At 41.2% G+C, this 22,070-nt stretch overlaps 2 protein-coding genes across 21 annotated transcripts in view; one reads left to right on the top strand and one right to left on the bottom strand.

Moving 5' to 3' along the window:
* The window catches only part of SH3TC1 (SH3 domain and tetratricopeptide repeats 1), a 37,142-nt gene extending 35,379 nt beyond the window's left edge, over positions 1-1,763 (bottom strand). Inside the window, exon 1 of one of the 3 annotated variants that reach the window (XM_040556128.1) lies at positions 1,423-1,763. The gene's annotated coding sequence lies outside the window, so the exon portion shown is untranslated. Of the gene's footprint in view, positions 1-829; positions 900-1,312 lie in introns of those variants that run through there. The other 2 variants (XM_040556129.1, XM_040556130.1) reach the window with 2 other exon arrangements.
* A 7,295-nt stretch (positions 1,764-9,058) lies between these two features.
* Positions 9,059-22,070, top strand: part of ABLIM2 (actin binding LIM protein family member 2) — a 141,377-nt gene continuing 128,365 nt past the window's right edge. For 3 of the 18 annotated variants that reach the window (XM_040555734.1, XM_040555726.1, XM_040555725.1), the window contains exon 1: positions 9,060-9,533. In XM_040555734.1, coding sequence (XP_040411668.1) covers positions 9,428-9,533 — 106 coding nt within the window. In that variant the 5' untranslated portion in view covers positions 9,060-9,427. Of the gene's footprint in view, positions 9,534-9,721; positions 9,814-22,070 lie in introns of those variants that run through there. The other 15 variants (XM_040555738.1, XM_040555735.1, XM_040555731.1 and 12 more) reach the window with 9 other exon arrangements.

The following is a 22,070-nucleotide window of genomic DNA, read 5'->3' as shown; positions in this document are numbered from 1 at the left end:
TACCTATGAAAGCATTTTTTAGCCTGCTACTAAAGGGACCAACTTTAATGCTTAAGCACATTGAAACATAGCTCATTTGGAACTCCTGCTAACTGGTATCTTGTAGCAAATATCAGATTTAGAAGGGGTCTTTCTACCCGCTTACTAAATTCCTGCCTGATAATCTTTCATCTCAAGCTCACTAAATGTTACGAAGCCTATTCCCCCTTGCTGAATCCTATAATAAAAAGATTCTCTTCCATTTAATGTTTTGCTCAAATTAGCATTCGTCACTTCAGCTGGCATGACAAGCTTGAAGTCATGCAACATACTGCTTTTTTGGCTGAATTAGTCTCTTCGTTTTGTTTCATCCAGCAGTTGAGGTATACTCACAAAACAAACAAACAAAAGCAATACAATGAGAACTGAACTGTGAATTTAAGAGAAATACCAACTCAGCACACAGATGTAAAATCTATACAGCTTGGAGTGTGAGCCTACAGTAGCAACATTTTTTTTAAGGAACTCACCTAAATAACTATATATATTTTTAACAGGCTTACCAATATGCATGTTGGGTCAATGTTTCACTCTAGGGCTACATAAAACTTCCTTATAAATAGGTTTAGCCATATGTTTCCTTTTGATTAGCGCGTTATCTCGCCACAGTGATTGCACATAGAGCTAGGTAAAGAGTTAAAGTGCTTTCTCACAGAGTCCTGTCATCTTTTCCCCCGCCTGGTTGGAACCCAGATAGCTTTACTTCCCCCAGGTCTTGGAAAAAACACCACCTCAGCTCCACAGGCTGGGTTAGAAAGGAAAAACAGAAAACATGAGAAGAAAAATATACTCCCATCCATCTGTAAGGAAATGCCGTCGCCTTGTAGTCTGCAGGAAAATGCTGAGTCAAAACAACCAGCTGTTACACTGCTTCAACGCTGTTCTTTAGCTATTTACCTAGCTCACTAAATAACAGCTAAGTTTACTTACAATTATCACATGTTAATAATAGTTTCTATTGAACTCGTTATCCCTCAACAAACCACAACATGGTACACTCCTGACAAAGCTTCCTCCTAAGTTTAGCAGCTCCTGAGAACCACTGTTATTTGCTTGAGAACACTTTTGGCCACAGACCAAAAAGCCAACAAGCTCATACCAGCGAAAACATTTGGGCTCATATCCCAGTCCAGGCAGGCAAGAAGGTCATGATAGGACTCCCTGTTCTGTTTCATCCATGACACGGATTTTAGGTCTCTCACAGATCACAGAAAAAGAAACCTTCTAGAACAGTTTCATCAGCTCACAGTAAAAATCAGTAATTTACACTTACCACTCAGAAGATTTATCATTTCCTTCCTTCTATATCACCAAGATTTATTTTCTGACCCACGGGTGTAACAACCTCTCATAATCAGGCACAAACTTTTGAGTCACACGTACCGCAGAGAGCTTTTATTTCTTCATGACCCCCAAACCAAAAGCATTCAGGGGTTGTATTCACAAGCTCCAGTACAGGGAACGAGCTTTCTCTATTTTATTATTAAAGCTGTTAAATAAAATTGAATTCCGTATATCTTTTCTTAACCACTGCAATTAACAAACCACCTAGAAATTCAGCTTTCTAAAAAGCACAAAAAAGCCTTAAGAATTTAGGAAATGTATTTTGACATAGAGGCAATAATACTGCTCTTCCACAAACCTACAACTATTAAAAGTGGAAAGGTGAAATAGAATTATCTAAACTTAGTTCAATTTATACTTTAACTGCCATAGAAAACATCTTTTTTCACCCCCCCCAACCTGAAGGGGCACCTTTTAAAGTATTTTGGATAACTTAAAGGAAAATGAGCACTTCCTTTTATAGCCAGGTGAATTGATTTTTTTTTAATTTTCATTAAAGGCTGACTTATCCAGCTGCTTAAAGTTTTCAGGGAGAAGTAAGAGTTTATTCTTAAGGACAAATTTGTAACCTTCCTGTGGATTTCCAAGGAAAGCTAATGTGATAATATGTTATCTACTCTGTTCAAATGAATGTAATACTTATTTTCCTTTGAAGAAATCTCTTCTTTTTCATGTTAGCCGTTCAGAAAAGGACACTAATCAAGGTTTTTCACTGAGTGAGTTTTCTTATTTATGTTGTCAGAGTTTTTCCTCTAGTTTTTAAAACAGAAAACTATTTCAGTATATCTGAACGTGTTTATTGTGAGGACTTAAAACCAGACTGGAGTAGGAGGCCATGGCTTCTACTGTACACTGAAATCTGCAGTACTGAAATTTCAGCAGTCTGTTAGGTGATTCTGATTAATGCTGGAAAATACAGTGTGAAGGAACTGTACTTATTGGAACCTGAATATATACGGAATACTGATATTCCATAAGCTAATTTTGGTATTGAGGAAGTAAATTTTGACTTAGGCATCCAAAGTGGAGGAAACCACTATATATAAATATATATTTCAATGTAGATTTAGTAGGAACAAAGGTTTGCTTTTGTCTCTGCCGATGCTCTGCGAAAGGATATGCCTGAAGGAATACCTGGAGGATCAAAACGATAGATAGCCACCAGACTAGAAATGATCATAAAACTGTGATTTATCATCATGTCATCTTTGTGCCACACAAAAGATGCAACACAAGTTAGTATAGGTAGCTTCTGTGTTCAATGAAATGAATACTGGTGGTAGGTATGCCATATAAGGATTTTCCTTTTGATAAATATAGCATAAAATATTATTTTCTTATAGTTTGGGATTAATGCCTCCAGTCCCTGAAATGTCTACAAGATAGAAAATCTTATATTGATAGTTTTGACTTCAACAAATGACCATAAATTTCTGCACTCATATAAAACTAGCAGAGAAAACTGGGATTTTTCCAAATTACTGCTGCCCTCTAGTTGAGACCTGAAGAAGGGCTCATGTGTGCAAGCGTCCAGTTTTTGCAGTTCTGTCTGTAAATCTCAGCTACTCCTCCTAGGAACACCTTTCCTCTTATATGTATCTCTATTGAACAGTTGTCCACAGACACCAAGACTAAGAATATGAAATGATGGCAATAAACATAACAAGCCCAACATTTTCTGCTACTTAAGTGTCCAGCCTTGGCATGCTTCATGCAATATTTCTTAGAAAAAGAATAAAATAGTTAAAAGACACAGTGAAATCAACAGTCTTGTGAAATATGAGGAAAGATTTTCTATTTAATAGAGAATATCTGAGGCACAGTGGAGGATTTGTCAATAAGGATCTGAAAATCATTGGAACTCAAAATGCTTCCAGTTTGAATTTCAGCTTTTGAAACATCTTACAATTCTATTTATGGACTTTTGATTAAGTGAAATATACTTTACACAAACATAAAGCTTTTAGTTTTGAGACTGGAGGTGCTTTATTTTTATTTCTGTTAGTGCCAACAGAAACTGTAATTATGTGAAGGTGTGATTGGGGAGGGGACATGCTATAAAGATATTTTTACTACATTTAAGGGTGTGCAACTAAAAAGAAAAGTTATAATAAGCATTATCACTTGCTGGGCTCACTGCATTAAATGCACAGTATGTGTCTTATGTCCATACATTATATTCAGTAATGATCCATTTTTCACCATTTTGGAGAAGTAAAAAAAAAAAAAAATCCTTTCTTCCTTATTTTCTAGTTGACTTCTTTGCATACATTATCCACAACCCTCAGCCACCTTCAAGTTTTCTTTTAGGTAGGCTTGGCCCAAGCCATTACGTAAAAACTAGGGCCTTCAACTGGTATCATTAAGCCTGGGAAGCAATACTGATAGCACGAGACAGCTTTGATGCAGTTGAGGACATGCACAGAAGCATTCAGTCACAGCTGCATTTTCCTGGGGTCTGATGCTTTCAGAACCAGGTGTATTCCCTGGCAGAGTGCGGTGAAAGCTTCTATAAACTGTCATGAATCTCAGGCAAGGCCTCACTTGCAGATGGTGCTACGTGAAAATTTTGTCACCTAGTAAGAGTCTAAGTTCTGCTAACACGGTGCAGAATTTTTTTAGATTAGAACAGCGTTAGAGATGCAATGCAGGATAAGCAACAGCAAATCAGCATGTATCAGCTTGTACTGCAGAGTACAGTTAAATTGACTCAGGGCCAGTGGGCTGTAATACCAGCTACTTGAAGTGAGAAGTTGCAGCTTCACAAAAGCAGTAATTTTCGAAGGAGTCACATCTGCAAGAGATCACACTATGCTTAATAAGTGCTAACCCCTCTGCAACAGGCACAAAGGGGACAGTATTAGAGTTCACGCTTGTTTACTACAGAAAGCACAACATTATTTACAAATTTACAGACAGGGGTACTGATTTCACTGGCTACATAAACTATGTAACATTGCACTGGAATCCTTGCAAGCTTAATCTGCTCTTCTCAAATTCAATTTTTTTTTTTGCCAATGTTTTTTGCACATGTAGTTGTGACTTCTATATTATCCATGCCTTATCTTGGCTCTTCCCAAAGCCACTCTTTGTATTTATATTTCTGCAAACATCATTTCTATAAACTGTGTGGTTGTCATTCTTGGGTATAAATTATATAGCATTATAGCACCTAGTCTAGCACTATAGCACCTATAGTCTAGCACCTGCTAGACTTCCTGTCATATGCAGCAGTCTCCGATATTAAAATTTATTTGTTCTGACCAACTTTCCAAAAGCTGACTGCTGACATGAGAGAACAGTCCCTGATTGTCTCATTGTAACAGAGAATTCTTTCATCCTCAGCCATTGTTCCCTTTGATGTTATTTCATTCCTTCTGTGTTCAAAGTTTGCCTTGGAGTTGTATTTGACCTACTGATCATAATGCATTTAGGTTTGTAATGGGTAATTGATGTCTAAGTTAAAACTGCTGATGTAATATTTATATTCTGCCCATGGTGTAAGAGGAGCTGTACATAAAAGTTGTTACAGACATCTTGATATTGCAATGCAGACATCTCCATATAGTGCTCTGTTATTATTTCATTACAGCTGCTCCACACTAATTCATTAGTTATAAACATGTGTACCTCTGGCTTAGTAAATAGCTGGCAATTTATTTTCATATCCAGAATCTCATTTTAAGATCTCTCAGCCTGTTATTCTTTGTAAACTTCAGACTTGACTTACATCTTGTTTACTATTAATGCCCAAAGCAACACGCGACAAACCCAGCAACGTGGCGAGGTACCCACTGTCACAGGCACCAACACATTGCAAACACAAGCCTGGCCTATTTTGGCAGCTGTCCCAGAGCCAGCAATTCCCTGATGTAGTAGCCTGAATATAGTAGCCTGAATGTTGAACAAGTCATAACTTGAACTGGAAGTAATAGGAAAATTACAAATTTCTGGAACACAATTGAGGGACAATTTGTCATTTAAAACATAAGCTCTTCAAAATAAATTACTATGGATTGCAAGATTACTTTTCATCTTTCAGGAGATCTAATAGTTGTCAAAAGACAGCAACTTAGAGTAAATACAAGCCTAATAATTAAATTTAAGGTAACAAATTAAAGAAATGCTAAAGTTTCTTGGCAGCTTAAGCTCAGTTTTCAGGACTGCCTCATAGACTTCAAAGGTTTGAAATACAGAGATACACAGTAGATTGTATTTTGGTTTGTTTTGTTTCTGATTTGTTTCTGATAGATCAGTTTAGGTCATTTTTATAGGAATTTGCACAACTAATAGTATAACTGCCACAAACTGACTCTGACTAATCTTTTTTTTTTTTTTTTTTTTTTCTTAAGTTTCACTCTAAGTTGCCCTGAATACCCTGTGGTACTATCTCAGCTTTGAACGTGAAGCCAAGGAACAACTTCATATCCTTCATCAGGTATTTGAACTTGTGGTCTCCTATATTCTGGACAAGAATGTAAATCACTTATGGTATCTGTCTGGGTGATTGGTTTTTCACAGGTGACTGTGTTTTTTTTTTTTTTGTTTGTTTGTTTGTTTGTTTTGTGCTGAAGAGACAAGGATTCTGCTTCATTCCCCATGCAGAGCAGCAAGTTCATGTAGATTGACCTTCCATCATTGGGATGCTTTTAAAATATGACCCCTTTCATACTCTACTAGCAATGACCTAAAAAAGCTTTGCAGACAAACAATTAAATAAAAGTATTAATTTTATTGCACTGGGGAGCCTATGGCTTCCCCATTGTTGGAAAGATCAGGAATTTCAGAAACAATCTTTCTTTGTTTGCTTCAACGGGACTTTCTCAAGAAAAATTCTGAATAAAAATATTGCATGGCAACCTTGCTGCGAAACTGAATTTTAAAATGCTAGTATTATTAATTGAATACCACCCCTATTGAACTCTCTGAATTTTAAGAGCAATAAAAAAGAAAAAGTGAAGAAAGGGAAATATAAGCAATGTGCTTAAATTCACTTAAATATGCAGAAAAAAAAATAATGAGGCAGCTTCTGCAAGAATGTATATTTTGTCAGTCCATAAATCTGCAGTGTACTTAAGATACAGAGGCATACACAAGAACAAGAGCATACACATTGTCAAGTGTAATGCTAGTATCTATTCATGAATATATGCTATTTTGATTGTTCTATTTTATATTTAAAGTGTTCACTCCTTTTTCCTTTACATGAAGCCATACATAATTTCAAGTCAAGCACACCACAATATCACAGAACTTGACTGGCAGTCAGAACCTGACTATATCCATCTGTTTTCTGGAAGCAGAGAAAATGAAATGTGAGATGTATTCCCTTATTTGTCACGGATTCATTTTTGATATTTGGGGTGGTTAGCAATTCAACAGAAAGCAAAGATTTTTATTCCACTAGGACTAATGTAATAGAAGAAGATGTATGAATATAAGTAAGAAACACAGTTTAAACACCCAGGGACAGTAAAATGCAATGTAAGTTCCTAGAATCATGGAATGGTTTAGGTTGGAAGGGACCTTTAAAAATTGTCTAGTCCAATATCCCTGAATAACATTAGTGAAGAAATGTTAGAAAACGTTCATATACTATAAAAGTAAAGTTTTTTGCCTTGCACAGAGTTTTTTAATCTCTCTCGGGATGGCACTGAGGGTTTGGTGGAAGCCAGCCTATCAGGACTGTCAAATGCCAGTTCAATTTCCAGTAACGACAGAAGCGGTGCAAAATGCTGACATTTTGGAGGCTGATCTTGGAGGTTTCTTCCAACCTAGATGATTCTGTGACTTTTCAGCCTTCTTCGCAGTGGCTGGACAAGCTGATCACTTTTACAAACATTGTCAGGAGATGACTGCCTATTAGCCTGAGATTTTAATTGGTAACACGAGACTGAATCTTGCAGTGCCTTGATGACTGTGTGCCCATTCTCAGGGTGCATCATTGTCCTGAAGGATCTCAGCTGTTTTAACTATGAAACAAAATGCTTGGTGTAAATTGTTTAGTGTTAACCTTCTTGCCAACTCTTTCCGGATGGTTTTAAAACTACTAGTATTAAAGTACTTCCAAAAGTCATTCAGGCAGAGCTTTCCTTTGCCCTCTCTGTCCTGGATAAGGTTATTTTAGATGATAGGCCATGAAAGCAGAGATTGCTCCATGGTCTCTTGGTTGGAGTAGTGAGGTCCTACCCAGTGGTAGCATATGACTTTTGCACTGGGTCACAGGATCTCCTAATAAAGCTTGTGGCAGGTGGCATTGTCATAAACAAGGAGAATTTTGAACTCCAAAACCTGTTTCTTACAGCATTTCCTAAAGCACATTTGTGCCATGTGCTCAGCGAACCGTTCTGAGCATTTGGGGAGTAATTGGGCCTTTTGGTTGTTTCCATGACCAATTGAGAGAACTTAAAGAATCCACCCACAGACTTGGGGTTTTCTCTGCAATGAATAAGCAAGAGCTTTAGTGTTCAGTCTCCTTCTGCACTACTGCCCAGCAGAAGGGTCCGACTTTAGCAGCCTTAAAGCCCAAAGCAGTTTCCTCTTGTTATACACACACTACTGATTGCACATCCACCACCTTCAACACAGCAAGTTATGTCTAATTTAGCTTTCAAAGCCACATTTCTGCATAGCCACAGGCTTACTAGCATCACTCAAAGAATGCCTTGAACTCATGATGGTTATTATATGCAAAGATATTTCATGATTAAACTGTTACACAAATTGCAGTGATGCTGGAAGCCAGATCTTATTAACATGAATGCAGAACAAAGACAAGATGGATGCTGCTGCATTGCCACAGTTGAGATGCTCTACACATTTGTGCTACTGTGATATGTAACAGACATAAACACATGGATATTCTTGTACCGTCTGCAACCTAGTGAAGTTCTACAAGGCCAACTGCAACTCCTCTGGCATGCTTCAGTACAACTGGGCAGTGCAAGAAAGCTTTCAATAGCAAATGGGTGGCAGAAGGTTGCAGGATGGAAAAAGGGCAACAAAGGCAGCTAGCAAAACATGCTGTTGAACAATTAAAGATGAACTCTGCAAATGACAGAAAGGGATAGCAGCATGCTACTGAAGTTACAAGTCATGAGTTTCAAGGAATGACTAAGCAGAGTAGGAGTGAAGGGTGGAATCTGATAGGACAGATTCATGAGTGACACAGAGAAAGTGAATAGGGAACAATATGTTTGCTATCTCTTCCACTACAAGAGTGAGTAGGCATTGAATAAGATAGCAAATAGCAGGTTCAAAACAAAAGCAGGTGGTTCTTTGCAGCACCCATAGTTCAGCTGTGAAATGTCTCAAGCAGGGTGCTGCAGTTGCTTGAATGTGCATGGGTTGAAAAACAAAACAAAACAAAATAAAAAAAATAAAACAATTGGGCAAGGTAATGGAAGAAAATGCGTGGAAGGTTCTTAAACGTGCAGAAAACTCATTTGGCTCAGCAAGTTCCCTTTGCAGATACCCACTGCCAGTGGCTGTCAGCAGTGGGGCACCAGCTTGGATTGTCTGATCCCATATCCCTGTGATGCATGAGTGCAGGTCCACACTCTTCCCAGTGGCAGCAATTATCTCCAGGATTCGCATCATTTGAGCACAGAGCAGCAGTCCTCTGCACGCTCCTGCTTCCTCACGCTGGTAGTGTTACGCCAAGCTGCCCTGCACGCAGCATCAGAGGAGCTGTGCAACACGATGTGCTTATGTAACTGCATCTGGATCTTGCTGGGTTTCTTAAAATGGAAGTTTGGGTGCTGTTTTATTAAAAAAAACGTTATTTCTATCAAAATTATAGCAATTATTTGTTAGATAGATGGAATACTGGACAGGCTGGCTTTCACAAAACATTGTGAGTCTTTCTAATTTCACAAATGAAGGATCAGTGAGGTTCCCCTGCTCCAGACAGCACTCCCTTCCTCTCCTCAATAACCACACTTGCTGCCAAACGTCTTCCGCGGTGCAGCGCTGCCTGGAGTCCGGGCCGAGCTGAGGAAGAGCTCAAACACCCCCATCCTCCTTCCCTGGCCGTTCCGGGGACATGCTAAAGCACCTGTGCAGCGACCCGCTTTGCACAAAGGTCGGCGACCTCACCAGCCGAGCACCAGCAGGAAAATGCGGAGGAAGGGGAGCTGCCGAGGAAAAAGGTGCGAGAGGGATGCGGCTGGGGGGTAACCGGGGGGGAACAGGGAGGGGGGTCCCCGCAGCCCTGAAGCCCCGTACAGGGATGTAACCCCCTGGAGGAAGCACGGAGCTGCCGAAAACCCCACGGTGCCCGCTGGCGTGGCCGGGGTGCTGGGCACCTGCGGCGGGGGCGGAGCGCGGCGGCGGGCGGGGATGGGGCCGGGGCCGTCCGCGGGGCCGCGGAGACGGGCGGCGGGGACGGGCGGCGGCGGCACCTCCTGCGCGACATGAGCACCGGCACAGGTAGGAGGCAGCGGGGGGACCCCCCCTGTACCCCCACATATGCACCGAGCCAGCTATCGGGAGGGGGACGTTTTTTTTTTGTGGGGGGGGCAGATGGAAATTGCGGACCGTAAAGATTTTTTTATTTTGATATATATATATATATATATTTTTTTTTTTTTTTTCTCGTATGTATGTGCATCTCCGAGGAGAGCTCGGAGCCCGGGCGCCGCCCGCACACTGCAGAGAGCCCCGCGGGGTGGGCTCGGCAGCCGGTGCCCCCCGCTACCCAGCCGAGCGTGGGGCAGGAGCCTGCTGCCCCCCTTCCCCACCCGGCAGCCCCCAGGGAAGGAGCCCGCAGCTCATCAGATGGGTTTGGGGTTGAAATATTGGGGTTGAAAGCTCGGCCTCTGCTCCGGGCTGAGATTGCGTGCTGTCAGGGGAGGTGAAAACCATGCAGGTTTCGTCGGAACACCAGCTACGATTTCCACCCAGGAGATCCAGTTGCCCAGGGCAATACAAAAGTATTTTTTTATTATTATTTTTTCCCCCCTGTGATACATGCAGGATTTGTGAACAGGCTTGGAATTGTGTTTTCCAACAATTCGGCATTTGTCTGCATTGGGTGGCACTGGGGGGTGATTGCTTCAGAGCTCAGCTGATCGCGCAATATTACAGTCTTTAAGGCAAACACAGGGTTGTGCATAGGGAAAGGAGGAGGCTTTCAGAGCTGATTGCATATTTCATTTCTGAGCATAACTGTAGCTGCTAAATATACCCTCTGCCACAACAACGGGGAGACGTTGAATAGCTACAATTACGTGGTGACTCTGTATGTCAACACGCTTAATCACACCACATCCTCGCAGCGAGCCAAATGAGAGCCTAACGCAAACAAAGAGGAAGACGGGCTCCTTGTTAGAGCAGTGCGAGACCCGGGGTCAAACACCTGCCGGAGGCTTCAGATAAAAACGGAGCTTTGCATTTCCTCAATTGAATGCGTAGCAATTTCCACATATGCCTATCAGCTGTGCTCCCGTGTGGTCTGTGCATGGAAGGCACACTTCCAGTCTGCCAAGTGCCCAGGCTGGGGCAGGTGGGAGTAGAGTGAGCGCGTATTCAGGGGTGCTGGAAATCCCAAGCCTTTCTTCTGCCCCTAAAGGAATCTAGATAGTTAATGCAGATGGTGACATCTGCATTGGAGATGATTAAAGTCGAGCGCAGAATCCTGTCCTGTTCCCCATCTGTAATCTCCAACAGAAGAATACGCAGCACTGTGAAGCATTTAAATTCTGTAGCAGTAGAGCTGAGGCTGAGAGAGGGAGTAGAAAATTCCAGAGTTGCATCCTGAGAATGTTTTAAACACAAATTTGATAGATTGTAAAGTCAGAAACACAGAAGAAAAGTTAGTGGATAACAGTCTAGTACAGATGAGACTTGACACAATTCTGTCTCCATAATTGCACCAAATACAGCGTAAATGAAAGAGCAATAATGAACAGTGCCAAGATAAAAATAACATCCTGGGAAAAAGGGTGGAAAAACCCCTGAGAGTCCTTAGCTCTCATATGAAATTACAACTGGCAGTTTTAGGAGTGTTGTTTTTAAGTATCGCTTTAGCTTTGATGTTTCCAGATTTTGATTTACTGTGTCTGTGTGGACTATGTAAACAATTTACAATCAATTTCTATGATAAATTAAATGTGGTGAGCCCACCTCTATTCTGCAAAAGCAATGGAAATTTTCTGTTAACATCAGTAGGGCAACTATCGTACAGCAAATTTAATGTCACAACTCACTTGAGTAAAATTACTGCTTACAAAAGATTTCCACCAAAATTGCTCTGGAAAGGCTGTAATTCAAAGCTCAGTGGTGGTACTGTAGCAGAAGGATGTTTCTGTCTCTGCCAAGAAAACCAGGGTGAAATGTGGCATCAAAATCAGCACCACATAAGGTTCAGGGCATTGCTGCCATGTTTGGTGATCCAGGAGCAATCCATCCTCATGAGCTGGAGTCAACCTTTGTGGATCTGTGCTTGCTGCTCCAGAAGCCTTTGCTCAGTCTGTGTCTCTTGTGCTTGTCTCTTGTCTCATGTGGCATAGGAAAACACAACTCAAATGTATTAGTATTTATAGCATAATTAGGTTTTCCCACACGTGATTATCCTCAGCTGAATTCCATATACTTACCTCTGACCTCGTCTGAAAACATTTCTAAGCAAGGGCTCATTCACAACCCCTATATACCTAGGAGAGTTGCATGAAATGGCTGTGTATTCAGGATTCTGAGTGTACGTTTAATAATTTATAATATGGTTATCAGCCTGATATCCCAGTTCTTTGCTGTCTTGAAATCATAGCAAAAAGAACAAAGTAGGTTAAAAAATTGAAATTGAGAAAACTAGGTTCCCATCAGTTCCCAGAAATAGGGTAACATGGTGTTGATTATTTAAGTGCAAGAAGAATCACAGAGCTAATTACATACTAGGTGAATTATCTCAGATTAGATTAAATTAAATGTCATGACACAAATTAGCTTGGCTCTTTAGCCTCTAAACTGTTACATTAGAGCGAAAATTTGGTCGTGTGGATCAGAGAGCTACTGACAGAGGTTCACAACCCAAATGGCACACGGCTGTAGTGGCACTGGTTACAAAAGAGGTTGCACAGGCTGGTCACACTGGTTTCTGCCCTGCCGGGGAGATGCTTAACTCCTTTTCAAAGTTCACATGTAAATAGGATAACGGGAACCCTCCCCAGAGACAATAGCCTGGTTGTTTCAGACTAGTATATTTTCCTGTTTTACTTTTGGCCCTTCCTTTTGAGCACTGGTAGCAGAGAGCATTAAGTTACTTGATGGGAGCAGCAAGAGGTCGCCTTGCTTTGGAGTTCTCTAACTAATGAAGTATGTATGTGTGAAGATTATAATGTGCGGTCCTCCAAGTTTAGTAATTAAACAGAATTAGAGCTACTTCATTTCCTTGCCATTTTAGCTATGGTATGATCTCCCTGAGAAAGTATACTACGGCATGTAACTGCTGATGGTAATTCTTGCTCTGAAATTGAATTGCATGGAGAATATATATATATATGGATTGTAAAAAAACAGGAAGCTGTATCTTAGGCTTCCTTAAGGTTTTTTGGCTGAAGATTATTCTTTGCAACATCATGTTCTTTGATGGTAAGAACATACAGCACTGCTACAAGAGGGTGAAATAGGTCAGACAAGATTATCAGGTGATAGCTTCATCAGCTGGTAACTTCTGACTGCAGGACATCCCGCCTGCCGCAGGCCTTTCCATGCTACCCAAGCTCTGCTCAGATGGGAAAGGTAGCTTGTTCTGCTTTAAAACACCCAGACATTTTGCTCCACGAGTGAGGTCTGCTTCTTGCCAACCTGCCCGTCTTCCACGTGGTGTCTGTGCAGCGCCGAGCACTCTGTGTGGCTGCTCTTCTGGCTGCAGCTGGCTGCCACTTCAGCACGGTGATAAAGCACTGTTGGTTTTGCTGCACAGGGCTTACATACTTAATGCCCAATATTTAACTTTATGATAAAAACAGAGGGCCAAAAATGTAAAGAGCTAAAAAAAATAATTGAAAAATCAATTGAAGTGTAGCTGTTGAGGTACCTTTTTCCCTCTTTTTCCTCTTTCTGAGACATGGGCTGGCCAATATTCAACCAAAGTGAGGAAGCCCCGATCATAGTTTTGCTGATTTTGACAAACCATTCACCTTCTATCCTCCACAGACCCCCAAATCCAGTCTGTGGAGATGTGTCTCTCCTGGCTGTTGTTAACTTGAAGCTCAGAGCAGCATTTTCCCGTGCTGCTGGGGGGCTGCCGGTGCCATTAACTCACCTTCATAGCCTGGGTTTTCAAACCAAGGTATCACAATAGTGAATGAAGCATATTTGGGTGGAAGTGGAGCGTGCTGCTTAGAGCTTTCACAGGTCAGGGATGACTGCTGGGATGGGAGCGGGCACAACCATCAGCGCTGCTGCGGCTTCCTCATTCATCCCTCCAGCAGGCCGGCGTCAGACACAGCAGCGGATTAGGCCTCAGAGATTATCGGACAATTTGCTGGCTCATTGTCTGCATCCTTAAATATATCCTTCAGGCAAATATTTCCGAATTTAGATGATTCCCTGTGTCAAGATCTATTACTGGTGTGTCAGGGCCTTGAGCTGTTACCGTCTGAAATGTTGGAGCTTTTTTTTTTACAGCTGGTTAGTTGATGCTCGTGCTCTGAAATCTAGATGGAGTCTTGTTTTGCAGGAAGGACAGTTATTTATTTTTCCATTCTAGAGAAGGAATCTGAGAGGAATAGAAGCTCCATTCAGTGAATAGTTCTGTCTGCTTTAGGAACATGTTTTCTCCTTTTCTCTGTAAAAACAATTCTACTGGCATTAGCCATATTGATCAATACCTCCATTTTGGAGATTTTCCTGATAGTATAGTACAAGTTGCTTGATCTGTAGTGAAGGAAATCAAAGTGTTACTGCAATTAGCCATGAAAAATAAAAATAAACATTTCTGAATAGTAAGATATCACTAAAGATGTTTTAAAAGACCTTCATGTTCCCATAATATGGATTTATTTATTATTATTTTTTTGCTATTTAGAAACCATTACTTTTTGAATTAAGCAATATTGTCACTGTTAAGCATAACAGACCACAAGTGCTCCTCATGGTAGATAGGAGAAGAAAGCGTGGTACCTTAGTTATTACTGTATGGTAACTGCTCACAAACACAGCATTCCTTGAAAGTTTTTAAGTATCTCTTTTGTCATTTCATTTCTAGCATTGGTCAGTCTCTGATGCATCAAGAGAGGATGACGTATGATTGTCCTGTGTTCTTCCTCTTCCCAAATTCTTATTTGGGGGACAAAAATAAATATAAGTGTTAAAAAAAATCCTGCTGGTTTATGGAGGGAAATAACTGAATATAGCATAAATGTGGAGTAGTAAGCATACGGTAGTTGCGTTCTTCAAGCCCGTTTCAACGGATACGAAAGTAAAATCAAATCCCTATGACTGTTTCTAGGGTAAAATCCTTGGGGAAGAGGGAGAAGATAAAATTTGATACATATCATACGCAGAAAAAGTCAAAGAACCTGTTATGCTTGAGTGGTTCATACAAGAGCTTTGGCAACTTCAGAAAATAAGTCATTAGAGCTCCTTCCCCTTGCAGGTGTGTGACTTGTGGATTCACAGGTGGCAGCAAGCCTCAGAGGTAATAAGGCACCTTACTAGTTGTTGTCTAAGTACTGGGATCTTCTCTAAATGGAACTAAATGAACATGCGGTTGTTAATTCAGAGAGTTCTTGATCAGAGACCAGGTTTTGCTTGATTTATTTCTACTTCTGTCAAGAGAGTTCACTGGGGTACATTTATAAATCCCAGACTCTTGCAGTATTGCAGTTTAAAATTATGTGAATGATCTAGAAGTCATGAAAATATTTTTACAGTTTCATCTTTGTTTTCATCTCAGTTACTTGTGTTTACTTTGCCCAGTTTACAGAGTTTACAGATACTCTAGGTCCCTTTTCCTTTCCTGTTGGTGTTCCCAGTGTTGCAAACTTATTTTGGATCTGCAAGTTATTTCTCTTCTTTACCTTGTAACAGAACAGTGAGGGGTTTCAATAGAGTTCAGCTGACAAGTTTGCTTTTGATAGTCTTGTAGGGTTTGCCTTGCTCGTGTGTTTCTTTTGGCTTTGCAATACCAGCAGTGTTAAAACAATCACTTGATCACAATTTTAGATATAACACAGATACAGAGGACCTAATCTTTCAGGCTGTATGTATATAATTGTGTAGGGCACGGAGACCGCAGAAAACCACAGAAACTGGCCTTGATGACAGGAAGGCAGGAATGGAGTAGGATTTGCAGCCAATTCACATAAATGGAGTACAAGGCAATCTGGAACAGCTGGGCCTTCGTATGTCTGTATGGCAGCGGTCTGGAGCGAACGTCTGGCAGCGCCTCCAACACCTTGCCCCTGTGACTCACACATATGCCATCCGTTCTGCTATCTGCTAACCTGGCTGCAAGTCGGGCTCCGGGTGCCAATTCTAGGGTTTCTGTTTGCGGCCTGAGTTCCAATGTGCTCACCTGTTCCTGCCCTACTCAGGCTAAATAAAGCAGAGCGGACCCGAAAATAACGTGCTCTGCCTTTGCCTGGGGAGCAGGCCAGTGCTGCACCTGAGCATGGGTTGTGGGTATGTGCTGGTGGTGACAGGCCAGTATGGGTTTGCGTGCCATCTGGAGCTCATCCATGGCTCAGTGTGCCTTTGGGTACAGAGTTCCCACCCGCTTGGTTAACAAATCCTGCACGAGGGGGAATCTCACTGCTCTCTTCAGCTAGAACCACCCGGTGGGTGGCTGTAGGAAAGATGGAGCCAAGCTCCCCTCACAGGTATGTGGAGAAAGGGCACGAGGCGACAGCTAGGAGTTAGAACACAGGAAATTTGTGCTGGCTGTAAGGAGAATAAAAACAGCAAAGGGAGTGCCTGAAATCTGGAAGAGTTTGCCCAGGGAGGCTGTAAAACCTCCAGCCTCAGGGTTTTTCAAAATACGTTTTGCAAAGGTCTGAGCAGCCTGACCTAACTTTGAATATCGACCTGCTGCATGTTGGACCTCTGGGTGTCCTATCCAGCCCCAGATTTTCTGAGGATCTCTCTGCTGCAGAGACATACAGGCAGATTTGTTTTGAATGCCTTGCTTATTTACTGACCAGTGTTCCTCCTGGCTAGGCTTTGGTGGCTCATTCCTGTCTCAGGAAACTGGAGGAAAAAATCTGCTTCTTCTAGTGTCAGCTTTGTGTAGGAGCATTTCTAAGTTCTCCTGCACCAGACCCTGTGGAGAAAGTAATTTTATGGACCACAAACCTGTTGAACGGTTTCCCAAAAGATGCAGGCCCATTCTCATGGGCTGCGAATGCACAACCGCAGAGCCCAGGTGTGACAGACACCAAGTGTAGTGTGAACATCTGGCTTCTTCATCCGTGCTGCGACTTTGAGAAATGATAGCACCTGTGGTTGAGATCACTGAGAGCTGCAGAGTGTTTCTTCCCTCTGCAACTGGGGCATTTTTTTTTGTGACTAACTGAAGTAAAGTAAAAGTAAAGATTTTAACATCTTTAATAACCACAGCTTCTCACGATACAGAACTAAGATAACGTCTCAGAGACTGTCTTAATGTGTCATCAGCTATGTCTTTACAAGCCATAAGACTGTAAGCATTAACACTTCATTTTGCTATATGTCACATTCGTTGCCATTATTTAAGATCATAGCAATGCCTATACCAGATCAAATGCCTGTGTGGCCCAACACAATGTGCCCAGCAGTGCCCATCACCCAGTGTGGTTAGCAGTGGCTAATAGTAGTATCTTGAAAATTGTGCAAGACCAGGATGAACTCCAAGTGATGCTTCATCCAAATGCCTGATTTTAGCTCTTTTTCAATATCTTGGCCTAAATTTCTTTCTCTGCAGAAAGGCAGCATAACAATAAACTTCAGTATATATTTGTATCTTAATAGAGCTACTCTGAAAATCAGTTATACTGCTGTAGATTTGATTTTGTCTGTATTATTTATTAATTGGGATAATTGGGATTGAGCTAAGAGTGAAAGATAGGTTGTGCTGAGGACCCATAAGTCCCGTTACTTCTAAACTCAGAGTTAAATAACCCAGAGTGAACATTGTAGTACACTATTTTTTTTCAGGAAAACTGCGGTAGTGTTAGGCACTCATTTCAGATTCAAATTTCTTTCCTTAGAGCTAAAATTTTAATTTGTGATATGCCTGAGCTTTTTTCAAGGTCAGTGTTGATTTTTCCATAGGAACAATGTGGTCCATGTCCTGAAAAGAATATGAGACTAACATTAGAGTGATGCTGCCAGCTCTGCAGAAATGCTCAGCTGGGCTTTCTGAATCCTGTCTCTGAAGCACATAAGGTCTGCATAGATCTAGAAGCATGCCATAGTCATGGCTATTTTAGAAGGCAATACATAGCACTTGCTGCAAATTGAAGTTGGCAGAAAAAGCCTGGCTGTTAAGCTAGAGCTGTCAGAAGCTGCCATAACGTTGGTTGGATACTTGCTTGATTCACCCGTTAAAAATTAGAACAAGGCAGCTTCTCAGAGTCTTTGTGCATACAAAGGTACTTAATATTTTTGGAAATATATAGGAATGCTATATATAGGAGGCACTCTCAGCTTCAGCTCTGATTTTGATTTTGTGGATGTTTCCTAAGTGTTGGTGTGATCCGTTCAATTAGGGATGGATGATTTCAGTATAGCTGTTTGCACTGCAGACATCAAAACAATTCACCAATTTCAGATCTGGAATTTAGGCTGACTTTTTGTTTAATTCTAGTTATTAGTTTAAGCTATTTTTATGGCATTGTGTAGGTTACAGGTCAAATTCAGTTGCTTAATCATCTAATCTTCTACTACTTCTCTGAATAACTGGTTGTTTGCACTCGCATATTCCAGAACCGAGTTAGAAAAAACAGAGCTGTCTTCCCTATAGACAACAAAAGATAACAAACCTACCACTTCTCCTGATAGTCTTTTTCTGTACTAGTCACTCTTGTGCTTAGAAAGTACTGTTTCCTTTCATATTTTTAGAAACGTTTCATTTTTTGTTTTCTCTAGCTGAACCTATTTTCTTGAAGTGAACCTGTGAATGTATTTTAAGTTATGCATCCAGTGTCACTTAGAGAGCCCTTTGCAGTTGATAAATAGCAAACCTTGACACAGTAAAGAAAGCTGCCTACTCTTAGCCTGCCCTGAGGCTTCTTGCTGTGGTTCTGGAAGGCAGGTGGTGGCTCCAGTGCTCCGAGCATGCTGGAAGGCAAAGGGCTGCAGGTTAACAGGAAACTCCTAGGAATTTGCTAGGGAAATTTTGGTAATTATGGTGTGGAAAAAAAGAGTGGTATGGAAAGTATTATCACTGCATTGACATTATCGGACTGTGAAGAATTAACAGTTACCGAAGGTCCTATATTGGTCACAGGCTATTTGACATTTCAGCTTGACAGCTATGTATAGCACTTGAGCAGTAGGGAGCGAGGACTTCTGATGGACAGTAAGAGCTACACGTCCAGGAGAGTGCGGTGGTACTAACCCACGAATTGGTCGTCCTACGTGTTTCACTCCATCCTGTCTCTAGGCTGTGATCTCTTCAAAACTGCTATGTCTGAGATAATGTTGCATCTCCAAGTTGGCGTTTAAAGCTTCTTTTTATCACTTCAGACTTTTGTTGTTGTTGTTGTTGCATATTTCGGTGTAAGCATCCTAAAATGTTATGCCCTAAAGAAATTGCTAACGCAATAAAAAAATGGAAAGCTCTTCTACATACAAATAATGTAATTAAGAGGGTAATTACTGTTGTTAATAATTTTTCCTATACGTCATCTGACTGCAGTTTATTTAGCTTGTAAACTTTGAGGAGGATGTTCTGTCTCTGTGTACTGCATAAACAGCCATACTATTTTTAGTCCCAAACTGAAAAGTAACTTCATCTACTTAGGAAATTTCTCCTCTATTTGGCAAGAATTCCTTCCATTTTTGGTAGGATGGATCACTCTTTACATTTATGCTCTCTGATTTTAGGGTTTCCTTTTGGTAGAATGTCATTGTGGTGCTGTTGGAGTTGTGTATTTTTATAAATATGTTTAGCTTTTTGCTAGTACTGTTCATCAGTGTGCTACAAAGCTCTCACAAGAGAAGTAGTGACTTCTTAATTCACTTATACACCATGGGGAGCTAAGGACAGATTTGTGACTTGTGTTTTGTAGGATTGATCAAGGGGAAAAGAATTAGGAATACCAAAGTCTGAGTTAAATGTTGCATCCATTAGGTCACTGGCTTCATAAGTATAAAACTTGATATATTTGGGCTTGGTTTTGCCATTGATGTTAAGTGGCTGACATTTGGCTGCAGAAGTAAGAAAGGAAAATGAACTCTTGTCACCTTCCACCAAGTTTTGAAAAATAAAATCTGGTCCTTAGGTTGTCCAACAGCTAAAGGAGGGAAAGAGAAAGGGAAGAATTGGGCTTGCAAAAAAAAAAATTTTAACAAAATTACAACAAAGCCAGTTTCCAGCTGCTGATTCCATGCACTGGACAGCCTGGGTATTCCCCTCCTTGAGCTTTGTTTCCATCTGGCTAGTATCCATGAAACTGCATTCCACAAAAAAAATCAGGATTGCAGCCGATGTCACCTGTCAGACATCGTTGTGCATGGAAAATATTTAAAGCAAACAGACAAAAACAGATACAAAAAGCTAACCCTGGGTAACATCCTTATTTTTACGCGACGCGCAAGGGCTGCGTGTACTGGCACACGGGCTGCAGTCGTGCAGCCCCACCAAGGAATCTGCAGCCCACAGCACGCTTGTCCCAGCAGACCCCTGCCAGCAGCTGCCACTGTCACTTGCTAGTTGTTTCAAGCTGTTTAAAGGTGACGTAATGTGTCAGAGAGATAACATGCCGCTCTTTGCTCTAGGGGCAGGGTTAAGCTAATACTTCCCTAACGCCAAAGGCCAATGTTGTAGATACATGTAGAAATAGGGCAAAGCCCCTGCTCTTCTCTCTGCCCATCACCATTTCACAGCCGGGTAAGGAAGCTGGGCACTGGGACTGGTGACCTGGTGTGTGCAGCAGTGGGAGCAGGACGCAGACATCAAGGCAGGTCAGCAGTAAGAATGGAGGGAAGCCAGGGCTCTGCTGGAGGGTGTCAGATGGCTGAAGGTTTTTGTAGTCCAACTGAAATAAGAGCCAATTCCTGCAACTTCCATCAGTCACGGTCACATTAATACAATAGGTAATTTGGAAAATATTTTTGATTCAGACTGATAATGCCTCTAAGCTTTTGTATCCCCGGTAAGCTGAAAGCTTAGTTACTGGGGTGGAGATTATGGCAGTCCTGAGAGCTTGCACTGAGTCAGACTTGTTTACTGGGTAAATTTGTCATGGTTCCAGAAGAGTATAACCACTGATACCAAATATTTGTAGAGGAAGGAGCATCTCATGAATAAGGAGAACCATTCAGATAAGACTAGGAACGCACAAGGTCGCACCAGATGTTGTCCCCCAGAGAGTGGTGCAGTACCAGCACGGCGTGGTTATAGAGTCATGCAATAGTTTGGGTTGGAAGGGACCTTAAAGATCACCCAGTTCCAACACCCCTGTCATAGTCAGTGACACCTCCCACTATACCAGGTTGCTCATCCAGCCTTGGCCTTGAACACCTCCAGGGATGGGGCATCCACAGCTTCTCTGGGCACCCTGTTCCAGCGCCTCACCACCCTCATCCTGAAAAATTTCTTCCTTATATCCAATGAAGAACTGAAACTCACTTCAGCTTTCTGTGTTGTTTGAAGCCTGTTTATGTGCTTGGCCTTTGTTCCAGATGTGGCTCACAATGGTTATACCTTGACCTAACAGGTATCTGGGTCATTGCAGTCTAGTTGGTGAGGAGGAGTTATTTGACAACAACCAGTTGATTGGAATTCATGTAAAGCAAAACGCAGACAAGTATTTCTTTGCTGGAAATCCCCAATACCATACAAATGATGGGCTTTAACTGGACTTCAAACAACAGACGTTTCAAAAGCTCTGTTTTGAAAGGTGTTCTCAAAAGTTTGTTCAAATTTGTAGTTTAAGAAATTTCTTGAAGCTTATTTTCAGAGCTGTGCTCTTGAAGCCACAGATGAAACTACTGCCAGTCTTGAAGCTTACAGTCTCCGTAAGGAATAGCTGTCAAAATGTGCTGTGGCAGAACATCAGAATAAGGTGCTGGCAAGTTAAAAGTATCTTATGCATGTCCAGAGAATCTCAAGAAAGCATAAGTGCTAATGCTGGGGATGCTGACTTATCAAAGGAGTGCAGCTATACGCAAAAGGATTAATTTTACATGCTTTGAGCTAAGAAGGCTCCACAACCTCAGATGCAAATCCACAAATGAGTTAAATTTAGTACGCATTTTATTGTGCCTTTGTTTTGAAATGGGTGCTGTTCTTGTTTACAGCTTGGTGTTCTTCATTTGTAGTGCTCATCATGTTTTTTAAGTTATTCTAAAATTGATTCTAAAAAGGATGTTTTTGAGATTAATAACTTTCAAGACTAGATATGCTTTTTGTCACTTGTCCTATTGAAGTATAAGAAAATATACAAATACAAAACCAAAACTCTTTTGATATAATTATTAAAAGCTATTCCTTGTGTTATGCTTTCAAATCTCTAAAATCCTCTTATTTGAATCAACAT

Source organism: Cygnus olor, chromosome 4 (assembly GCF_009769625.2).
Source record: "Cygnus olor isolate bCygOlo1 chromosome 4, bCygOlo1.pri.v2, whole genome shotgun sequence".
NCBI classification, from domain to species: Eukaryota; Metazoa; Chordata; class Aves; order Anseriformes; family Anatidae; genus Cygnus; species Cygnus olor.
Note: the sequence above shows the minus strand (reverse complement) of the source record. Positions and strands in the feature narration are given on the sequence as shown.